Source organism: Euprymna scolopes, chromosome 32, assembly GCF_053919585.1.
Source record: "Euprymna scolopes isolate OS-2025 chromosome 32, ASM5391958v1, whole genome shotgun sequence".
NCBI lineage: Eukaryota > Metazoa > Mollusca > Cephalopoda > Sepiida > Sepiolidae > Euprymna > Euprymna scolopes.
The window spans coordinates 74058393-74082392 of NC_136513.1; the positions used below are offsets into that span (position 1 = coordinate 74058393).

The 24000-nt window shown below is 33.0% G+C and overlaps 1 protein-coding gene across 1 annotated transcript in view; it reads left to right on the forward strand.

Moving 5' to 3' along the window:
- The window catches only part of LOC145256437 (synaptotagmin-7-like), a 379359-nt gene that overhangs the window by 323745 nt on the left and 31614 nt on the right, over window positions 1-24000 (forward strand). The window contains exon 6 of the mRNA XM_080115342.1: window positions 10335-10499. Coding sequence (XP_079971468.1) covers window positions 10335-10499 — 165 coding nt within the window. The remainder of the gene's footprint in view (window positions 1-10334; window positions 10500-24000) is intronic.

Consider the following 24000-nt stretch of genomic DNA (forward strand, 5'->3'; position numbering starts at 1 on the left):
TATATATATATATATACTAAATTTGTTCCAGTGCAGATAAAGTAGATTCAATGAACAGAAGCGTTTTGTCTCCTTTATGAAGATTAAAATCAAGATATTACATCTAAAAATAATGAAAGGGCCAATGAATGAAACTTGAGACTATATTTGAAATCAGCAACACAAACATGAAGCGACATATTTTATCAGTGGTTACTTTAATTATAGACTAGAGGTATTTGAATCAATTTTAAGAGGGATCGTTCAGAATAGGAGAGTATGGAAACGATGAAGATTGGCGGGAAAACCCTTGAGGAGAGCTGCCGTTCCTGTTTTCAGTCGAATGCTTTCTAACAGAGCGAACCTGATCACCGTGGTGCGTTTCATCACTCCAACGAGATAAGCGAGATATAAGCCTGTGGGCAGCGTGTGCATATGTTACAAACATTGGTTTGCTGCTGCTTGAGCGACAATTGGACAAAGTCAATAGAATCATCTTCGTAAAGTCAATGCATCGACATCTTTCATATTCTTTAGCCAACAATCTTTATGTTATCATTTCGCTTTATATCAGTCATATTAGTTGTTCTCGAGGACAGAACTGATTAATACACTACTATTATTTCTATTGCTATTTCATGCGTATATATCTGTGTGTATGTGTGTATGCGTGTGTGTGGGGGGGGGGGAAGCAAAATATATAAATAATATATATGCGCAACATATGAAGTAAAATAATGTATACTGTATATTTATTTCAGTTTTTACTTAAACACTACTCATCACTTTTTTTTTTCTTCCTTTGAACATTGTAATGCTGGGTATGGGGCAGCCAAACTAGCTGCCAACATTGCCCCGCTTTTTTATTGAAACCAACCGAGAGCTCTTTTTAGTATCCTCGCTGTTCCCTTAAGTGCAATTGTGTGAATAGAGATTTGTATTATTATGAAAATATATTCATGGCAAGCAGACTACACGAAAAAAGTTTATGTTCCATTTCTTTAAAAAAATCATTAGGCTGATCATTTCCTTCAGAAATAAGACGTTTTTGTGTGGCCTTATAATTTTATTACTTTCTTTCTATTATATATACTCTCTCTCTCTCTCTCACTCTATCTCTCTATCTCTATCTATTATTTTCTATCTATTATATATTATTTTCTATCTATTATATATTATTATTCTTCTATCTATTATATATACTCTCTCTCACTCTATCTCTCTCTATCTCTCTCTCTCTCTCTCTATATATATATATATATATATATATATATATATAGGTAGCAAGTTATGAAAATATAAATGGCAATTAAGCTACATTGGTCAGGCTTATGCCTTACGAATTCTTACGAGCATGAAACGCGAAATATTCTGTGTAGATAATTGCCATATATATTTTCATAATTTACTATCTAGCTCTACGTATGTATTGAGGACTATGGAAATAAATACTGAAAATTTACGTATAAAATTATATCTTTGTATATCAATTTACGTGATTAAATAAAATAGTTATATATACACACACACGCACACACACACACACACACACACACATATATATATATATATATATATATATATATATATATATATATATATAATTTTCAGAATATGAGAGATTATCTGATTATTTCCACAGCAAAATAGTGCCGCAGCTCACAAGAGCCATGACATGACAACCTACAAACTGGAAGTCCAAGACTCGAGTTTAACCCTCATTTGGGCCTATCAGTTATAAATATCCGAACTCGGGGTTCAAAACCCGACCCTCTTGCATGTGAAGCGAGTACTCTGCCACATGAGCAAACATGCCACACACAAGCGGTATCCAATGAAAGAGAGTAAGTTAACTAACACAGATCAAGCAAACGGCGCCGAAATCCGACAATGGAATGAACTTATTGCGTCTCGAACAATTGATGTGGTCATCCAACCAGCAATAACCTAGACCGATGTCTCGCAAGTACGAATTTTTATACTCGTTAGGATGATACCATCCAACATGACAACCTAACGAGCAATTAGTAACATAATTTTCAGAATGTGAGAGATCATATAATTATTTCCAGAGCCAAACAACGCCGCAGCTCACAAGAGCTATGACAGCCAACAAACCAGAAGTTCAAGACTCGAATTTCGCTCTCATTAAGACATATCCGAACTCGGGATTCTAGCATGCGAGTTTTTGACTCCCAGTTTGTTGGTTGTCATGGTTCTTATGAGCTGCGACGTTGTTTGGCTGTGGAAATAATTATATATATATATACATATATATATATATATATATATATATATATATATATATATATAAGTGAACGAGTCTGTGTGTCTGCCTGTGTGTCTGTCTCTGTGTCTGTCTGTGTACATTTCCCTATGCAATAACTCTCTCAATTTTTTGTCTACAGGCTCGAAAATTGATATAAAGAGATTTGGGAAAATCTATGTGATTGGTTTTCGGCCAGAAATTTGGCTGGTAAAGGGTCAAAGTTCAACGATTTGACCTTTGAGAACTCTACCAAACTCCTCCGACAATTTTCGGCCTAAACACTTGAAATTTTATATATAGGTTCCTTGGACATGGATCTAACTTAATAACTTGATTTGAGCCCAAAACAATAAATGTTAAGGGGTCATAATAGGGGTCAATGTAAAAAAAGATTGACGTGAAAGTTTGTGAAATTCTTTTTCATGAGTACTGCCACTTTTATAATTACTGATATGATGGAAATCTTTCTAAAATTCCAGTTTCTTTTAATTTACATAATACCTTAGTATTCTTTATCTTCTCTTACGGCTTTTGTTAACATAGCAGCTTTGGATACACTAATTTCTATTAGGGTTGTTTCATTTTCCTACTTGTCTCATATCACTAGGTTAGGCTTAGTAGATTTGTTTTCTATGCGTATGAATTGTATTGTCATAGTGTATGGTGTATAACTTATTTCCAACTGTTATTTCTGGTATATTTTATGGGGATTTGCTATTACATTGAATATCAAATTTTGTACAGATGGTCAAGTGAAGATATTTACACACCCTATTGTATCACATTATATAGCAATCGTCTCCCAGCAGAACCTTACGGTTGGATGTCAATTGGTTCACACATTTTACTTCTGTGTGGCATTGCTGAGGCCACTCATCTTCTTAAAAGCGTTGTCATCAAACCTTTATCTTGGACATCCATAATCATCCTCTTTTGATCATCCATAATCATCCTCTCTTGATCATCCTTGTGAGTAGTTTGTTTAAAAGTATCAGCGGCAGGAATGTTGTATTAACATATCAACTCTTGATTGGACAAGAGCGCTGAGCCAAGTTTCTTTTAACAAATAAACGCATCATATAAATTCTATAATATCCATCCATCCATCCATTCATTCATCCAGCGCGGCCGTAGCCGAGATTGACCTCACTCCACGAGTTTGTAGTTTAATCCAAATCTTGTCGATAGCTATCAAGGGTATTTTTTTTATCGTGACGCCATCACTAGATGGGCTGCCTACCACCGCTTAATAGAGGCCCATCTACCCTCGAAAGAAGGGTGGACAGCGTTAGTTTCTCAACCTGATATTTTACCTTGCGGTACATACAGCGCCTCGCCTTCCCAAATGGTCACCCATCTGATACTGCCCAGGCTCAACGTTGCTTAACTCTGGTGATCTGACGAGAACTGGTGTGCCAACGTGACTGTGCCGTATATTATATAACGTTCTTTTTTTTTACCTCTTTCCTGGACTAATCCAAGAGAGACCACACGTGCGTACGCCTCAGTGCAGCCGGGCACTCTTTGGGGTCTGGAAGGCTCTTACCAATATTCACACCAATATTCACACTGATGACGAATCCTTTGTTCCAGTATTTTTCGCCACTAAACTATGCACATGTTTACGTCCTTAAACGCTGGTGAGAGATCTAAACTTACGAACAAAGGATTTCCAGAGACTACTAAACACATCCTATGATGTAGTACATACATGCGCGTTGCTTAATGAACGCACATGTAGACAAGTTCATATGCACATACACACGCAAAAACAAAAGCTCGTTAATATACACGCACACATTTACAAGCATATAAATAAACGTGGCACTACATAAAATGGATATGGCTGCTCAATTTCTTCTAAACGTGCGCGGCACTACCCGAAACAAACATGCATACTCAATTTGTCTTCATAAGAAAAAACACTCCTTTCACGCAGACACGTTTCTTGAACACTTTAAATTAATATTCTTTTATCTAAATTAATTTCGTTGTTTTTACCCATGTTATGTTTTCACCAACGAGCAATCAACAAACGAAATAAAAGTCTTTTTATATACGCGTGCGGAGTGTGTTTATACGTGTCCCTTTTATTCATTTCATCGTCGCTTCTTTTCATCTTCGCCGCGTTTCATGCATAGCAGTGATGGCCTTCTGGTTGTCGATCGGCTCCTCTGTGAAATTATGACGAATAAAGCATCTCATGCATAAAAGACACAAGGAGACGTTCGTTGAGTTTCTTCAAAGGTTTATTGGAGAGAATGCACTTAGAAGAGAGAGACTAAAGTTACCTTCTAGTTATTTACTTCATCATTTACTAACTTACTAACCTAAGAAATGAACGACACAATGGACAGAGACATCGAAATAACATTCACTGGGACTACCAGTTTTCTATATCACTAGCAGTTCAGCCCGGCTTTGCTCTTGCCCTATGTATTGTCAATTACTTACTTGCATATGCATATATATATATATATATATATATATATATTAAAAAGTTTGACTTATGTCTAGTTAACCTACATCTAAAATTTCAAGTGTTTAGACCCAAAAGTTGCGGAAGGGTTTGGTAGAGTCTGCAAAGGTTAACTCTTTCAACTTCGACCTCTTGGCAGCTAAAGTCTCGCCCAAAAAAACTGATTAAAAGCCTGCTGCATGTCTGACTACCCTTTATGTATAATTTCAAATGTTTAGACCCAAAATTGACTGAATAGTTTACTAGAGACCACAAAGGTCATATCTTTTGAACTTTGTACTCCTTGGCAGCCAGACTTTTTGCAAAAATAACGATTAAAAAGCTTGCCCTATGTCTAAATACACAATGTAAAATTTCAAATGTTTAGGTCAAAAAATGTACTTAGAGGTCAATTTTTTTTAACTTTGACCCCAATTTTGACCCCTTAACATTTATTGTGTTGAGCTCAAAATCAGGTTAAAAAAGTTTGATCAATGTTCAAGTAACCACATCTGAAATTTCAAGTGTTTAGAACCAAAATTGGCGAAGGAGTTTGGTAGAGTTTTCAAAGGTCAAATCATTGAACTTTGGCCCCCTTGAAAGCCAAATTTCTGGCTGGAAACCAATTATAAAGATTTTCTCAAAACTCAATACCCCTAATTTCAAATCTCGAGTCTGTAAATTGAAAACTGACAGAGTAATTTGGTAGGGAAATAAACACACACAGACAGACACACACACAGACAATTTCACTTATATATATATATATATATATATATATATATATATATATATATATATATATATATATATATATATATATATATAGAGAGAGAGAGAGAGAGAGAGAGAGAGAGAGATTTGGGCATGTCTCGTTCATATGGTTCTAACGAAAAGACTCAAATGAAAACCAAGGTTTTCATTTGATCAAAAACGTGACTCATTCGTCATATTCGCATATCGTTCGATTATGTTTCCTAAACGGCGTTTGACCTCTGCTCCCTGCTTTCATTTTACGTCACCCGACTCTGGATACGGTTCTGTTTGCATATCAGGTCTAACTGGCATGCCTTGAATATGATTCATATCAAAATTCACATGATCTAACTTAATCGTTAATAAATGACGTAGGGTCCCTAATATACGTCATAGAAACAAAGCAAAATAACGCCTATCCTCTTCAATATTATAACGGCTAGTTTTGATGTTTTGTTTTTGGTTTTTGTTCTGTGTTTTGCTTTTAGTTTTTTTTGTTTATTTTTGTTTATTTTATTTTTTCAAATATGCAGTCTTTTTAAATATTGGATGCTTTTAATTATTCTGTTGTGCATTTGATGCGCAAATGTTTTTTTTTGTTTGTTTGTTTGTTTTGTTTTTTTTTAGAGTCACGAGAAATAATTAACATGGCCTCTACTTCCGACTGCGTGAGGAAATTTACTTTTGGAAAACATTACGATACGCCATGCGATCTATTCAATATGACGATGCTTCCCTTTAACTCTCATATTAATTAATTGGTATTTTACACAAATACGGCATAATAATGTCGTGACTTGATTCTCATTACATCAACGAAGTCAATCCAGATGGGTGGCCATTTGGAAATACTCGACGATGTATGTGGGAGGATGAATGTTCTTTTGTTTTGTTTTTTGTTTTGTTTTTTTACGGTTACAATCTCCATGTCTTGTAAAATTCATAATTCTAGACATGATATAAAAGTAATACAAGATTTGGATTCTATCCCACAAATTCGGCAAAATGTATAGGAATAGAAGATACAAAAAATAGTGTTGCATTGTAAAGTTCTTGTAAAATCTGCTGTCTTGCGTTATTACAAGCAGAGAGTAACTTTATTCAAAAAAAAAAGAGATATGTTAGCTGTAAGAGTTACGGCCCTTTAGTGACACGTTGTCTGTTGCTCTAAACAGTCGTTCTCATGAAATAACTACGTAGTGCATTCATATGGCAAAAATGAAAGGGCACATTTACAACTGTTGGTTCATATATAAGAATGCATTTATTACCATATAGGGTTCAGTCTTCCCGAAAACAAATTTTCATACAATACTCAATGGGCCTAGCAGTGGCGGGGGCGAACACAAGAGAAGAAAATTATATTTTGTTCTGAGAAAAGGCTTTAGAGTTCAAAATAAAAAGAACGTTTAAACATTAATGTCACAGTATTGGACTGATTGTCCACCGGGAAGGGAGTAGGATTAAATGGGGGATAGGCTGACAGAAGATGTGAAATATTTAGCTGGTTGACTCATTAAGTATCCAAATTTTTCGTAATTCAATTTCACAGTATAGTCCTGATCAAAACACTAAGTTACCCACCGAATCGGTGTTTAGTCTAATTGGTTATGACGCCATTATTTTAATGTTAACTTGGTGTCAACTTTCCTCTATCAAAACTGATGAAGTGATTATGTATGAATAAAGTTGATATTGTCTCTGTAACGATCGTACATAATTTAATATTGTTTTTTAAAATCTTGAAGCATATGTAAATGGTCTTGTATTAATTTCGTGTACATCCTATCTAGTTTTAGATGATCTAACTCCCTTTCTATAAAACTGATTATGTATCTTCAGTATTTTTAACGATTGATCGTAATTCCTGTACTTTCTCCTCCATTATACGAGTTACGTATATATATATATATATATATATATATATATATATATATATATATATATATATATATATTGTATTGTTGTATTTTGTTTAAAACATATCTGACAAGATGTTCACTGCGAAAAGTTTTAAATAACATATAATTTTAACTTGTCTGGTTGATGTCGAAACAATTGTAATATCCGAAAAACATATGAAGTTATTCCTTCTTGTTTTTCTAGTATATATATATATATATATATATATATATATATATATATATATATATATATATATATATATATATATATATATATATATATAGTTATACACATACAGTCCTGTTTCGTTGTATCACAACTCATCAGTGTGGCTAGACTAGCATTTTTTCCTAGCCGAGGATTGAACCTGGAACCATCGCGTTGATAGTCAACAGTTCTACTCATCGACCCACGGCCGTAATGACCTCCACAAATGTCCATTTCAAACAAACATTCGTCCACCACTCTTATAGTGCTCAAGCTGCTTGTTTACAAACAAACAGCGAGCCTCGCATTTAACTAAGTAGCGGGTGAGATTATTTACGACAGTTCTCTACCAAAAGAGGGGGGGGGCTTTAAATATATTTGTAGTCATCCACATACAGTCCTTAGGTAAATTGTAAAAAAACAAGCAACTTGTTTCTTATTGTTGCGGACTTTCAGTTGTAATAAAGTCGGTCAACTTAGCTCATATGCGCAGATCGTCATATAATAATTAGATCACTCTGACTGACGTTAAAAGCATTTTATGGGAATAAATGTTTAAATGTCAACTGTATCTCTCGCGGTTGACAGTAGACAAATGGTTCGGGTCCTTGCTAATGAAGCCAGATATGACTTCTGTTGCCGGGTTTCGAATCTCTAGACTAGCATTAATCCTGACACCCTGCACTGATGATTCCCGAAAGGATGAAACACTAGTGTCTGTAGGTATCTAATTATTATTATGGTAAATCAAAAAAAAATATATATATATAATCGTATGATTATACGATTATATATATATATATAATCGTATTCCTATATGTTTGTTTGCTGTTTGTTCACAATTTATTTAATATGTACAAAAGTTACATTGTTTCACAAATTTATTCTCATGCTGAAAACGTATTTATATACGCTTTTATTCCAACATGATTTCTACATATACTCTTTATTCAAAAGAAATCTATATTCAATGAATACCCTCATTTGCATATTATATTAAAGAAAATCTATTTTAATAATTAGCTCGATTTTATTCATTATGTGTTGTAGTAGAAACGTTTTATTTTTCTATATATTACTTAGTTAATTATTTTTAATTTAATGCACATTTAAATAAACTTAATTTACCTTATTAATAGTTGAAAATAGTTGCATTTTAAACTGGAAGTAAGCTGCGAGTTATTTCCCTTTTAAGCTATGGGAGTTAATTCGCGTTTGATTTTTATAGACTAAGTTGGATGTGTTTTGTGTTACACTAAATCCAACTTTTTGTAACCAGTTTATATTTATCCGTCAACAGTCGGATTATGCCGAGCGTTGCCGATAAAATCCTAACAACGCTACGTAAAAGAAAATCGCAAAATGAATAAACATAAAACGTAGAAACCAAAAACGAAAAGCGACCTACTGTGATTTGGTGCTTTATTCTTCATTTTTTAGTCCCCCGACAAAAGGAGGGTGGACCTGTAAATTCGCCCTTGTCCGTTCGTCCGCACTTTTCTCAATAACTACGCCTTGAAATTTTTTGAAATTTTGCACAAACATTAAACATAATATGAGTAAAAATGTAATCGAATGGATTTTCTGGGAAAACTCCGGTTGCCCTCCTAGGGTTGCCCTTCGGGTTAAAATGGCTAAAATTAACACTTTTGTGCTTATTAAATAAAATTGATGCCTTGGATTTTTATAAAATTTTCTGAAAAGTTGTAACTAACTGATTTCTATTTTTGTTTGTCTATACTTCGTGATAACTCTTGAGTGTGCCCCAGTGGTTCTTTTAGGGCTAATAAAAACACTCTATTTTGGGGACTATTTTACCATATTTGTCCAAAATTTTCTGTGTATGTCTATAAAGCAGTTTTGTATGGTACTGAACTCAAATTTAAATATATTAAGGCCTTGGGGACTTTCGGGGCTAAATGGGGGTGAGTGGTAAATGATGGAATTGGTCATTTCTTTTTTGCATGGTACAAAACTCAAATTTACGTATGCTAAGGCCGAAAACTGCACCGTTTGTTCATTTTCACCAGGATTTAATGTCCTCTGACGACTTTTGGGTTTAAATGGGGGTGGGGCGATCAAATGCTGAACTAATGAATAAACAGCAAGTCTTCAAGTCGTAGCATAAAATCAATCACTTAATTATTATATCAGTCAGTGAATCTATTTTTGGCTGTAACTCATCAGAAGAAATAGCAACAATCAATCCGTCAAAAGAAAATAAAGTGCGTTTTGACATTATTAAAAATTCGAAAATTTGAAGAGTTTGTGCTGCGAAACATATATTGTCAAGAATTGTAAATGTTAACTGATTTAAAGGAATAAATTGTAAGATGACCAACATCATGTCCTTTGAAATATAGAATTTTGTCATTCATTCATTATATTGCTCTGTAATTACATTGAGCTTATTGAATAAGGTGTGGTATATATTATAAGGAAATAATGTATATTTCCACCGAAATATATGTGTGTGTGTGTGTGTTTGTGTGTAGAAAGAAAGAGAGAAAGAGATACAGAGATAAACATAGATAGATAGATAGATAGATAGATAGATAGATATATAGATAGATAGATAGATAGATAGATAGATAGATAGATAGATAGACCGTAGTCGATAGCGACTTGAAGACTTCCTGCCCATTTGCTACTACCGGGGTTTCCACTCCTTCCTTTGATGTAATTCTTACCGTTCGCCATTCTTTCTTTTTGTTCTACAATACCACTATCTTTAAACAGTTTGTTTTTATTCCTTTCTAGAAACAAAACGTTATTGGCCTCCCGGATTCGCCGTTCCTGATGCACGATTTAAACCTGGAGGAGATGGTACCGCGTTACGCCCCACCCGTCAAGCCAGCGGGGCACTTGAAACTGCAGCTTAGTTTTGCAGACGAAAGGACTTCACTTAACATATTCATCATAGAAGTAAGTTTCAGTGTCTTATTATTGCTATATAATGAATCCACAATACTCAGAACCAAAACCTTTGTGACAGACTAGGAAAAGAAGAATGCAAATATACAGACATGGTAAACATGAAGAAACACGAGCTATATAAGAATGATAGACTAGAAACGCATGTGTGAAAAAAGAAAATGTCGCATGGTAATTCAGGTTCGAATCCTGGTCACGGCATCAAATAAACTATACGATACTATTGTGATCCGACGATCACTTCGGATTAAGTCTGTTAGATATCAGTTGAGAATGCGATAATGATTGTCGCATTAGGAATAATACATCTGGTGGTAAAACAAAAAATACCAACGTCATAAATGAAGAGAAATACGATCAGTTGGCTAAAAATAGCCGTTTACTCATCTACTTTTTTTATATCCAATCAAATATCTATTTATATAAAGTTAGTTATTCGTATTATTTGAATTCATCGAACTATTGTTCTCATTTGGAGTTTGATTATCACAATGTTCAGCCATGTAACCTCCGACCTTCTTTACGTGTATCTTGTCGAAGTCGGGAATTTGGACGGAATTTAAAGCAGAACGCTTTATTTGCTTCAAAAGGGTAGCATGCTGTTGTTCTGTCAGCCACTACTGGATAGAGGTACTAAATAATTCGCAATTGTATTTTTTCGATCGTTCACACTGAGGATTGACCCCATGTGAAGTAAATAAAGGGTTTCGCTCGAAATTCTGTCCAAATTCCCGAGTTCGACAGAAATATTCCTGGGTTCGATCAGATACACCTGAAGAAGGTCAGAAGTTACATCAACCGAAACGTTGTGAAGATCACACTCAAGATGAGAACAGTAATCCGATGAATTCAAATAATACGAATAACCAATCCTCATAGCAAAAAAAATCAGAAACGTCATGAAGCTAGGTATGATAATAATTTTTTTTTAATATAATGCACTCCTAAACTAATAAATCACCATAAATTTTGGAACATAGTTGGTAGGTAGCAATGTGTGTGTGCTCATATATATATATATATATATATATATATATATATATATATATATATATATGTCATAATCACGTTGACACACCCGGTCTCGTCAGATTACATTAAGAGATTAAGCAAACTTGAGCCTGGCTAGTACCAGATGGGTGACCATTTGGGAATTCTAGGCGCTGTATGTGCTCTCCGCTAATCTCGACATTGTTTCTAGTCATCCTGAACCTCCACTTGCCAACCGTATTTGACAACGCCAACCCAGGAGATGTGTGAGTGGAGATTGCGCAACTCTTGTCACAAAAAATCCAAGTGGAGGCACCCTTTACAGAGGGTATCTATAGTCTGTAAAAACTGAAGTAAGCTACCATATATATGTGCGTGTGTGTGTCTGTTTCAAAATAATAAGTTAATTATATTAATATTAAAATAATAAGTTAATTATTTTAAGAGTGCATTTTCTACATAAAATATATAACATACCTAACTTTATATAAATAGAGATTAAGTTGGATATATATATATATATATATATATATATATATATATATATATATATATATATAAGTGTATATTTATATATATTATTAATTTTTGGAGATAAGGGATAAAGAAACCGTTCGTGAAAACTAAGGTACATCCGATTTTTTTGGAAATTTTAAATATATGAATTATAAATAAATAAAAATTTGAAAAGCGAACTATTTCACATGTGCAATAAATTTAAAATCCAAATGAAACTTGGAGATGATTGTGTTCATTTGTTTCGCTGTATCACAAATGCTAAATGTGGCTAAACAAACAGATCTTCAAGCCAGGACCAATTTCTGCTGATAATTGCGTATTAATAAAGTTGTTATCGTATCTGAAACGATCGTAAACTAAATTGCTATTGTCTGAATTTAAGGAAATGATAATGGATTATTTCGCTTACCTCTCATTTATCATAGCTCTGCAACATATAACTCTGCTTCTATTGAGCTAAATATATGTGTGTGTGTGTGTGTGTGTGTGTGTGTGTGTGTGTGTGTGTGTGTGTGTGTGTGTGTGTGCAGTATTTTGAACGAATCGTCGTAATTTACAAGCTTTCCTTACTTTTAGCGTTAGCTGACTTTTTTACCTGTTCATTGTGTTTCCATGTTCTGGGTTTATCCCATTATATATATATATATATATATATATATATATATATATATATATATATGTGTGTGTGTGTGTGTGTGTGTGTGTGTGTGTGTGTGTGTGTGTGTGTGTGTGTGTGAAGAATGAAGCAACCAATTTTTTTAACTATTTTATCATTTAATATTTTCCAAAAATAACTTTATATTTTTCACGTTTTGTGCTTAAATTTAATGCTTTGAAGCTACACGTGTTTAACGTAATAATAATCATAATAATAATCATAGTGATATATATATATATGTTTTTGTTTATCCAAACATGTACAAAAACCGCACTTACATCACTATTGTTTCAAACAGTAGCCATTAAAACAATGATCTCCACAGACAAAAATGTCATTATATATATATATATATATATATATATATATATATATATATATATATATATACTAGCAAAAGTACCCGTCGTTGACTAGGTTCAAAAACAGCCTACAGAAAATGGACTCTGATTTATGAAAGTATGATAGATTATGAAAACGAAGGGTTGTAAAGAGATAGCTTCGAATTTGGGGGTATCAAAACCAAAGCAAAATATGATGAAAGTATAAGTAAAATAGATAAACCCCATAATTTATTATACCATACCTGTTCACACTGAAACACTTATCACAATATTCTGTGGATCTATATTAAAAAACCTTGTTAAAGTTTGTGACATATTTCCATTCTATGGAAGTCAGGCGCGGACGAACACCTCATGATTTTATTATACCATATTTCTTCAAACTGAAACATAATTATCAAAGTATACTTACGTAGATAGATATGAAAAGTCTTTATTAAAGTTTGTGCTTATTTCCATTCTATGGAGGCCAGGCGCGAACGCAGACCCCACAATTTTATACCATCCCTATTTAAGTTAAAACATACTTATCAAAGTATTATTATGTACATCTATATCAAAAGCACTTGTAAACTTTTTTTTTAATTTTTTAATTTTTTATTTCCATACATTGTGGACCAAGCGCGTAGGCAGACCCCACGATTTTAATGAATCATCGTTATGCCAGATCAAACATACCAATTCCTGTGTCTCGATACATCTTCTATCATTATATTTGATCAGTTTTCTATAATAGTCAACCATATAGGAGCCTATTCGTGACCAGACACACAGACAGACGTTCAGCCTTATATTATAGATATACATATATGTATATAATATTATATATATATATATATGTATATAATATTTTATATATATATGAATATAATATTTTATATATATATATGCATATAATATTTTATATATATATATATATGTATATAATATTTTATATATATATGTATATAATATTTTTAAAATAATTATTTTACGTCTACAGATACTAGTTTTTCTTGCCTTTTTCTTGCTTCATGTTTTTAAATGAATATAAACACGGATTTTTCTGCGTACGGACATTAATGTTTCATGCTGACGCAACCATCAGTGTAGGAATTGATGATTAATGCTGGTCGGGAGATTCGAACCTAGTCACAAAGTTCCCCTTTGCTTCGTAAGCTAGCAACCTATATATATATATATATATATATATATATATATATATATATATATATATATATATATATAAAATCATAGTGAGTCTCTATCTATATAAAAGCCAAGTACGTCCAAGGATGGAATACTGTTGCCATATCTGGGCAGGAGCTGCTAAAAACAGCCTATCCTGCCTTGAAAGAGTACAAAATAGACTTCGTGGCTTAGTGGGGGATGCCCTTTTCTCTACCCTGAAACCTCTCTCCCACAGAAGAGACGTTGCGAGCCTATCCTTGTTTTATCGTTATTTCCATGGCAGGTGCTCGTCTGAGCTCCAATCTCTGGTCCCCCCTCGTCAATCTTTCACGAAAAACACCCGTCTAGCTGAATCCACTGTGAAAAATTTCCCCCGCTCTTTATCTGTGCCTAAATCAAAACGTGGATTCTATGATCAAAGCTTCTTTCTTAGAACTGCACGCCTGTGGAACTCTGTTCCGTCTGCCTGACTACAACTTGGATGTCTTCAAGTCCAACGTTAACAAACTCCTAATGAACCGCCCCTTTAAGTAAACACTTCATCAAATCTCCACTCTAACGTAATGTACTTGCAATAACCCTTATCCCTGAGTGGATTCCGGGCCTTGATAAGTGGTGACCACTGTGTTAAAAAAAAAAGAGTACCTAGATGATGAAATTGTTAACAGGATTGCTGCTTGCGCATTTGAAAAACTTCGTTTGTAGAATTAACGAGGTATTCGATACAAAAATCATGGTATACCGAGCTGTTATTATTTCTATCTTCATGTACGGCTCTGAGTCTTGAACTCAATGCAGGTATCATATTCATCAATTGGATGTATTTCATAAAAGCTGTCTGCGCTAAATTTGTGTCATTCCCCTTTGAGACAAAGTATCTAACGCTGACGTTTTCACATAGTGCAATATTTCTGGAATTGACTCTTTCCTTATTAAGTGCCAACTGCAGTGAACAGGTCATGTCTTGAGAATGTCTGATGACAGGAAACCAAAAATCCTTATAAGGGAAAAGGAATGTCGGGCGGCCATCACTGAGTTACAAAGACGACTTAAAGAGAAATGTGTCTTCAGTTGGTATCGCACACAGCAGTCTTGAGAACGAGGTCTTGAGTGGCAAAGAGAGGAAATCATTTTGTTTTTAGGGTCTTCGCTGTTTTACTTCTGACAGTTTGAATCATCTGCGTGAAACAAGGAAAAGAGCTAAATGGTCAGCAGCCATACCATCGACCGCATCATTAAATAAATAAATAAAATAAAAGTTATATATATATATATATATATATATATATATATATAACTACTTCATTTACTCACATCAAATTAATATACGAAAGTATAAATTTATCCGTAAACTTTAAGTATTTACTTCAAAAGTGCTCAATACGTAGGTAGAGCTAGTTAGTAAGTTATAAAATATATATGGCGATTAAGCTACACTGAATATTCCGCGTTTCATCCACTCTAGGACTCTTCAGGCTCTCTGATTGACCTGTTTCTTTGTATGTGCTCTATTTAGCCTGGATATCTAGTTTCTTGACCTATTTTAAATCTAGGCTAGGTTTTTTTTTAATTTTTTATGTTAGTTTATATATATATATATATATATATATATATATATATATATATATATATATATATAGGTGTGACTTCCTTAGATTTCCAAACTCGATATTATGACTACAAAAGTACATTCAACAATAAAAAAAAAACATCGTATGAAAACAAAATAGCAAATAAATACTGGGAACTCAAGGAAAGCGGACATTTGCCACTAGTCGAATGGAAAATAATAAGACAAGCTACCACATGTAGAGACCTAGACGACCCATGTAGATTTATGCCTTCATGAAAAATTTGCTATTCTGTACTTTAAAGAACCCCAACATATCTTAAACTCTAAAAGAGAAATAGCGAACAACTGTGTTCACAGGATAAAATTTACTTTAGGATAGCGATACAAAATAATGTTAAAACTAACAAAAACAATAGAAAATAAACAAATTAAATAAAATAAATCAAATAAACATGAATAAATATAAACTATCACACATATATGTATGTATATATATGTGTATATATATATGTATATATATATATATAGATATAAACTAACATAAAAAAACCTAACCTAGGTTTAAAACAGGTCAAGAAACTAGATATCCAGGCTAAATAGAGCACAGACAAAGGAAGAGGTCAACCAGAGGTCAAATAGGTCTTTGTCCGGTAAGTGCATGTTCATTGGCTGATAGAAATGGCGCGGTAGATACTAGAAAGCTGATTGGCTAGCTAAAATCTCAATAGAAGGTGCGTATATAAAAACGACAGACAACCACAAAATTCGCGCATAAGCCTGAAGAGTCCTAGAGTGGATGAAACGCGGAATATTCAGTGTAGCTTAATCGCCATATATATTTTATAACTTACTATATATATATATATATATATATATATATATATATATATGTGTGTGTGTATATATATATATATGTGTGTGTGTGTGTGTGTGTGTGTGTGTGTGTGTGTGTGTGTGTGTGTGTGTGTGTGTAGTCTTGGAAGTTTTAAAAATCTATATAAAAAGAACTTATTGTTTAACTTTTATATTTTTTTATCATTCGCTGGAAAACTATCTAATCAGTTAGTTTGGCGATATTATTTACAGGCGCCGCTCCCGTTGGTCGATCGGTGGAACTGCTGACTGTCAATGCAATGGTTCTAGGTTCAATTGTCGGCTTGGGAGAGGTGCTAGTCTGGCGACACTGATGAGTTGTGATACAACGAAACAGGACTGTGTGTCGATGACTACAAATATTTTAAGGCCCCCCCCTCTTTGGGTAGAGCACTGTCGTAAGTAATCTCATCCGCTACTTAATTGGATGAAAAATGCGACGCTCACTCTTTGTATATAAACAAAAGTGGTGTACGGATGTTTGTTTAAGTAGACATTTGGCGAGATTATTTACGTGCCCCGTTCCCGTGGGTCGATCGGTAGAACTGCTGACTGTCAACACGATGGTTCTAGGTTCAATCCTCGGCTTGGAAGAGGTGATAGTCTAGCGACACACACATATATATATATATATATATATATATATATATATATAAACAAACTCAGATCCGGTTTCTTTACTTCCAGTTTCAAACATTCAGCTTATCTATTTCATGGTTATCCTGTTTTAAGTCCGATATTAAAACCCAGCGCTGCTATTCAAAGCATACACAAGGTCAACAATATTTTTTATTTTAACTTATTTTAATGTGTTTTCCTTATAAATATATATAATTTAACCCTGTTGAGTAAAAAAACTAATTTAAATATAAATTTACAATAGATAACTAATCATATTTATAACCATATTTACTGCTTTTAGTAGTGCTCCTTGTGGTATTTGACGATGTATTTTTCAGGCCTTACTTAAAAAATAGTTTCTCTTCAAGGAGGGGTGAGGTAGAAATTTGGTTTTATCGGTTCTTTTAGTAAGACCTCATTTATTTTAATTAGTGCAGTAGTGCTCTGGAGGCTTACTGTATTTTATTTTTTCAATCATCATTTAAAAATTGCTTTCTCAACACAATAAAAGACAATATAATCTTCAAATCACTTTCTATTTTGACCAGTTTTTTGTCTTATCGTTTAGGGGCTAATGGGTACACAAGTATATATATATATATATATATATATATATATATATATATATATATATATGATCTCTCACATTCTGATATTTATATAGAAATTCGGTTTAAATTTGTTTAAAAACTACACGTGTTTCTATTTTTTTTACTTACAATTGTTTACTGATCGCTTTCTTATTTGCAATTGTTTACTGATTTGACACTTCTAAATCGCTGAAACGCGTAAAAGTTTCAATAACAAGAATAAACTTTTGCTAAGGTAAAGAATTTATGAGAATTGACATGAATACAACTCTGAGTCTTCGGTTGCTGTGCGGGCGGTCACCGTATGGTGCCGTACACTTTAAATATTTAATCATCATGAAACTCCAAGAAATCACCGTGCTGCTTTCGATTGAGGAATCTTTGGAATCAAGTGGATAAATCGAATCTCAAACCATGAGATTACCAAAACAAGGGGGAAAGAGGAAACGGATGAATACAAGTAGGCAAATCATGTGCTTGCGTGGCTGTGAAGGCGAGTTAACAAATACAATCCAGCAGGAAAACATTGAAGAATGAAGATCAAGGTGAAGACCCTGAAGCAAGTTTGAATTACAATGTCATAAGCTGCAGTTCGACCTCCACTACCGCAGAGGTCAAGAAGTGGTGAGTTTCAATGGCTGGTTGGTTGTTTTTGTTTTACGGTCCATCAACCCTTTTCAGGTTATTTAATGCCGAATCCAATGATTTTGAAGAACAAGTTTTTTAATAGAATATATTTGTTGTTTTTTTTTTCAAGTCGGTTTCTATTTAACCCATAGTTAGGACCCTAACAGGTATTACCACTCCAGGTCAGAGTGGAGCTGGGAGCAATGGCAATGGCTCCACACTCCCAAAGCCCGCAAGCTGGGGCCTCACCACCAGATATAGTTTAAGGTCATATTCAGAACCATGTTGCGTTTCAATCAAATGTTCATAAATATATATATATATATATATATATATATATATATATATATATATATATATATATATATATATATATATATAAAGGGAGGAAGAGAGAGAGAGAGAGATGTTATTTATTTGTTTTTGTTTTCGATATTTTTTGAACGAATGCAATTATTTATACGAAAGTGCATTTTTATCTAAATACGACTTGGGAATAATTTTTCCTTTGATCAATTTAGTACTCCCAAATGGAGAGCGGCATATGTATTGTTTTTTTTAATATAATTATTTACTGACACCTGTTTCGTCGTCTACGACTCATCAGAGTGACTATATATATATATATATATATATATATATATATATATATATATATATATATATATATATATATTATTGTTATTATTATTTCATTTAACCATATAGATGTATAGTTATTCAGTATTTATTGATGTATCGATACTCGGTATTTAAATCAATACTGCTCAAGGCATGAGTAGAGCTAAGTAATGATAGTTTATATATTGGAAAATTTAAATTTTGTAAAATCAATGGAGATTAGAAAATACAGCATTGATTTTATAAATTAAAATTTTCTAATTTATATCAATTCTCTATTTCGTAAAATGTAGCATTTTTTCTGATTAGAACTGTCATAGGAATGTTAATTTTCATATAATATTTTATGTATCAACATTCAGACTGTACTTTAACTATGCTCAATACGTGAGTAGACCTAGGCACTAAGTTATTAAATATATATATGACAATTAAGCTATGCTGTAACTACATTCTATCCTCGTAGAAACGCGGAAAATTATGTGTAGTTTAATATGTCTGTGTAGCTTATATATGGCATACATATGTATAGCTTAATATGTCTATGTAGCTTATATATGCCACATATATTTCATAACTTACCATATATATATATATATATATATATATATATATATATATATATATATATATATATATATACACTTCAGAATAATGAAATGCAATCAATCTACTGGTAAGCAAATCCAGTGATTATCGGTCTTACAAAATAGTATTGGATGTAATATTTTATAAAAGGTCATCCCAGCTAAACTCATGGGTTAAGGAAATATACTTATTAAAATATATTCTTTGTTTTGCATGTAATAAAAATTGTAGATTTGCAATTTAACAGTTTATATATATATATATATATATATATATATATATATATATATATATATATATATATTGTATAATATATACAGGAATTTACATTTATATCGGTAGTCGGTACCGACGGTTTCGAGCCCGGTAGTTGAGGACTGCTCTTAATGTCCGCCTTAGGCTCTCTTCAGCCGACTCTCATCTCAACTACCGGGCTTGAAACCATCGGTACCGACTACCGATATAAATGTAAATTCCTGTATATATTATACAAAAAATATATTGCTCTTATTTCGAGAAAGGTTTTTTCACTAATAATAGAGCACTGTATGGGATTTCTTTTTCTACAAAAAAGTACAAGTATATATATATATATATATATATATATATATATATATATATATATATATATATATAGATGTTTTTATTTGTTTTGTTAGCGATACTTTCTTGAATGAATTTAAGTATTTATACGAAAGTGCATTTTTACCTAAATGCTTGTTGGGAATAATTTTCCCATTGACCAATCTGGTACCCCATTTTAATGGGGAGCGGCATATATATTATTTTTAAAATACAATTATCCATTGACACATGTTTCGTCGTCCACGACTCATCAGAGTGGCTGAATCTTGCGAGATTCGAATATATATATATATATATATATATATATATATATATATATATATATATATATATGTTCATGAAAATGTTGAACTGACAGAGAACAACTTTGGTAGCTTACTTTGATTTTGTAAAATTAAGCATAGGTATAGTTGCCAAGTTTTCAAAATACTGGAAATATAAATGTTAGAAGAAATTAATCGTCTATTGATTATTATTAGGGATGTGACAACAGCACATTCTTTTCATTGTTTTGACTCTCGAGTGTGTATCCGTTGATATATTATATGTGTTTATATAGACTGATGTGGTTATCAGTTGATTAACTGTATCTAACTGTGTCGTATATATACTCAAGGGTTAAAACAATGAAAAGAATATGCTGTTGTCACAGGACTAATTATTATATTGTACCCAATATATAGTAGCGCCACTCCCCAGTGCGACCCGGTCCTAAAATACGCTTAAATATGATATCTTAATTTATGCGGATTTCGTAATATTTGTTGATCATTTATCGTAACCAAATATACAGTTATTATTTCAAAAGTATAAAAACATATATGACTTTGGCGCTATCAGCTAGAAACCAACACATTTTGCTCTCCTGCGGTATTCCTACTGACTTAACGACAGATATATATCAAAACTATAAAAATTAACGCAGTCTAGCGTATAAATCTATATTTGCACATGCGTAGAGAGGCACTTAAAGTTAGCTTACGTCTGACAAGTTCCAATTTTTCAATTTTGACCTTTTAGCAGTTATTTTTACCGGCTAAAATGCAAATCGAATTTATGGCACAGGTCCGAATACCCTGTACATCAAGTTTCAATTCTGTAAATCAAAGAAAGGAGTTTGTTACAGACTGTTCCGCACAGACACACACATAGACAAGGTCAATTTTTTATATATATATATATATATATATATATATATATATATATATATATATATATATATATATATATACCAGCAGGACCCGTTAACCAGCACTGCCCGGTGGAAATATGACTCAAAGCCAGAACAATTACGGTGAAGTCATCTCCCTTAAAACAAAAAATACCTATGATTATCTAGTGCATTATCGTATGTGAGTGACGTGAATTACTGACTATTCATAAACAGCTAAAAAAATATTTACACAGAGAAATGACGGCGGTTGCTAGTGGCCCAAATAAAACATCTAGCTTACACTGCTGTGCATTGCCTGGGAGTGTCAGCTAGCGGAATCCACTGGCTCTCATTGTTGGTGCTTGCGGTTACTAGGGATTGGTGTTAGATTATGACGGTTAGTTGCTTTTTCAACTGTCACTGTCAGTGCATGGCCATGTCAGTTATTGCTTTATTGAGGCGGTTACCGTGACTGCCTTAACAACTTTTTGTCACTGTTACCAAGTGAAGGAGAATGGCGCCCATGACAGACGTAGTGTTCGCTGCTTTGGTGTAAATGTTACATCGCAAGATGTTTTGTACGTGTGCATAATACGGACTGTACTATATTTTACATATTGTATTCAAGTACTGTTTTTTTAATTGTTAGGTTTTTGCCATGTTAAAACTGAATCAATGAATAATAACGTTTGTATTTCAGTCGCGTTAGTACTAATTTGTTAAATACTAAAATTCTGAAGGAGTTTTAACTGATTCTATTCTAGAAAATATGTCTATATCCTCTAAAGAAACTAATAATCACATTTTATATATCGAAGTAATTTTTAAAACGCCTAATTAGGTTCTGTTAATGAACATGTAAACCTGCGCTAGTTAGTGATGTCATTAAGTAATTTGTAAATTGTTTCTATAATAAGTGTCCATGCATGTAATCTGTTTTGACCAGTTTTAATGTTTCGGTGTAATGTTTAGAGGAAAAACTGGAAGGAATATTGAAGTATTTCAACTGTCGAATCGAAAGCTATATTTCTGAAAACCCCTATAGTAAATCAATAACGTAGCCCTTAAGCTTTACGTAAAAAAATACGTAGAAGTTGAAAAAGAAAAAGAAAATGAACAAAGGGAAGAAGAATAAGAAGAAGAAGAAGAAGAAGAAGAAGAAGAAGGAGAAGATTAAAAAAAGAATAATGCGAAGTCGAAAATGAAGAAAACACGAAAAAAAAAGAAGACGTTTAAAAAGATGTAGAAGACATTGAAAAAGATGAAGGAGAAAACGCTGTAAAAAAAAGGAGATTGTGTAGAAGACGCTGAAAAAGAAAAGGAAGAAAAAAGCCGAAGAAGAAAAGGAAGAAGAATTCAAAGTCGAAGATGAAGACGTTGTAAAAAGGAGAAAAGATACATGAAAATGTAGATGAAAAAACGGACGCTGAAGAATAAGAAGACGAAGAAGATGGTAAAAAATAAGAAGAAGAAGAAGAAGAAGAAGAAGAAGAAGAAGAAGAAGAAGAAATAACAGTGGAGTAAGAAATACAAGGAACTGGCTGACGGTCAGTTATAAACAACGAAGGAATAATTATGGCCCATATAGATTTTGATTTATTAAGTGTAACAAAAAATGCACACTGATTTAATATAAAATACTGCCGGAGCAATTAGGGAAAACTTGTTGAAACGATAATTTATGTATTTTCAATTTGGAGTATTTTTTGTTTCGAGTAACATGTCTGATGGCGATACTGAGGAAGACGTTTTCAGCGTTCGGAAATAGTATTCCCTTAATCGAAGGACGACTGGTTAAAGGTTAAGATCTTTTTCCGAGTTCATTCTGTCATTCTACTGAACTTAAAATTGAAAGGGATCGTTTCATCTTGTCTAATGTTATACTAACGTATTATTATTAAACTAATGCATTTAGTAAGTGTAATAATAAACCGGTGTCTTGTTGCTAAGTATTACTTTGGATGAAGGAATCGATGATATAGAGTTGTGTGGAATGACTAATATTTGCTACTACCATTATGGGATTACGTTAGTGAGAGAGTGGGTGATGGAGTAAAAATTATATCTTGTATGGAAAGACGAGGAAATGTGCGTATTCTTGTACGAAAACTCGCTTCAGTATGAGTTTGAAATAGTGAGTGCGAAAGCTTTGTATAAGAATTGTCTCGTTGGGTTCCTATAGTGTCAGAAGTTATAAAAGAAAAAGTGTTATCAGTTTCTAATATAGAGAAGATATATGTATATGTAGGTGCCTTCAATAAGTTTCCGGACTTTTTCGTATAAGTACTTTTGACAGTACATATAGTACACCTCCTCAATTGTCTCATAACGACAGTCTCTAATGTTTTCCTTGAGCTTAGGGAATAAGCAAGGAGCAAGATCTGAACAATAGGGAGGGGGAGGAACTGTCTTGATGCCCATCTTGGTCAAATAGTATGCAACAAGGATGGAGTTGTCGACTGATGCATTCGTGCAAAACATTCGCGTCTTCAGTTCCTCGTGAATAATTCTGTGTACAGTTCTCACTTTGACATCATGTTTTTTTTAATTTTCAGACTGATGCGATGAATGATTTGTTTA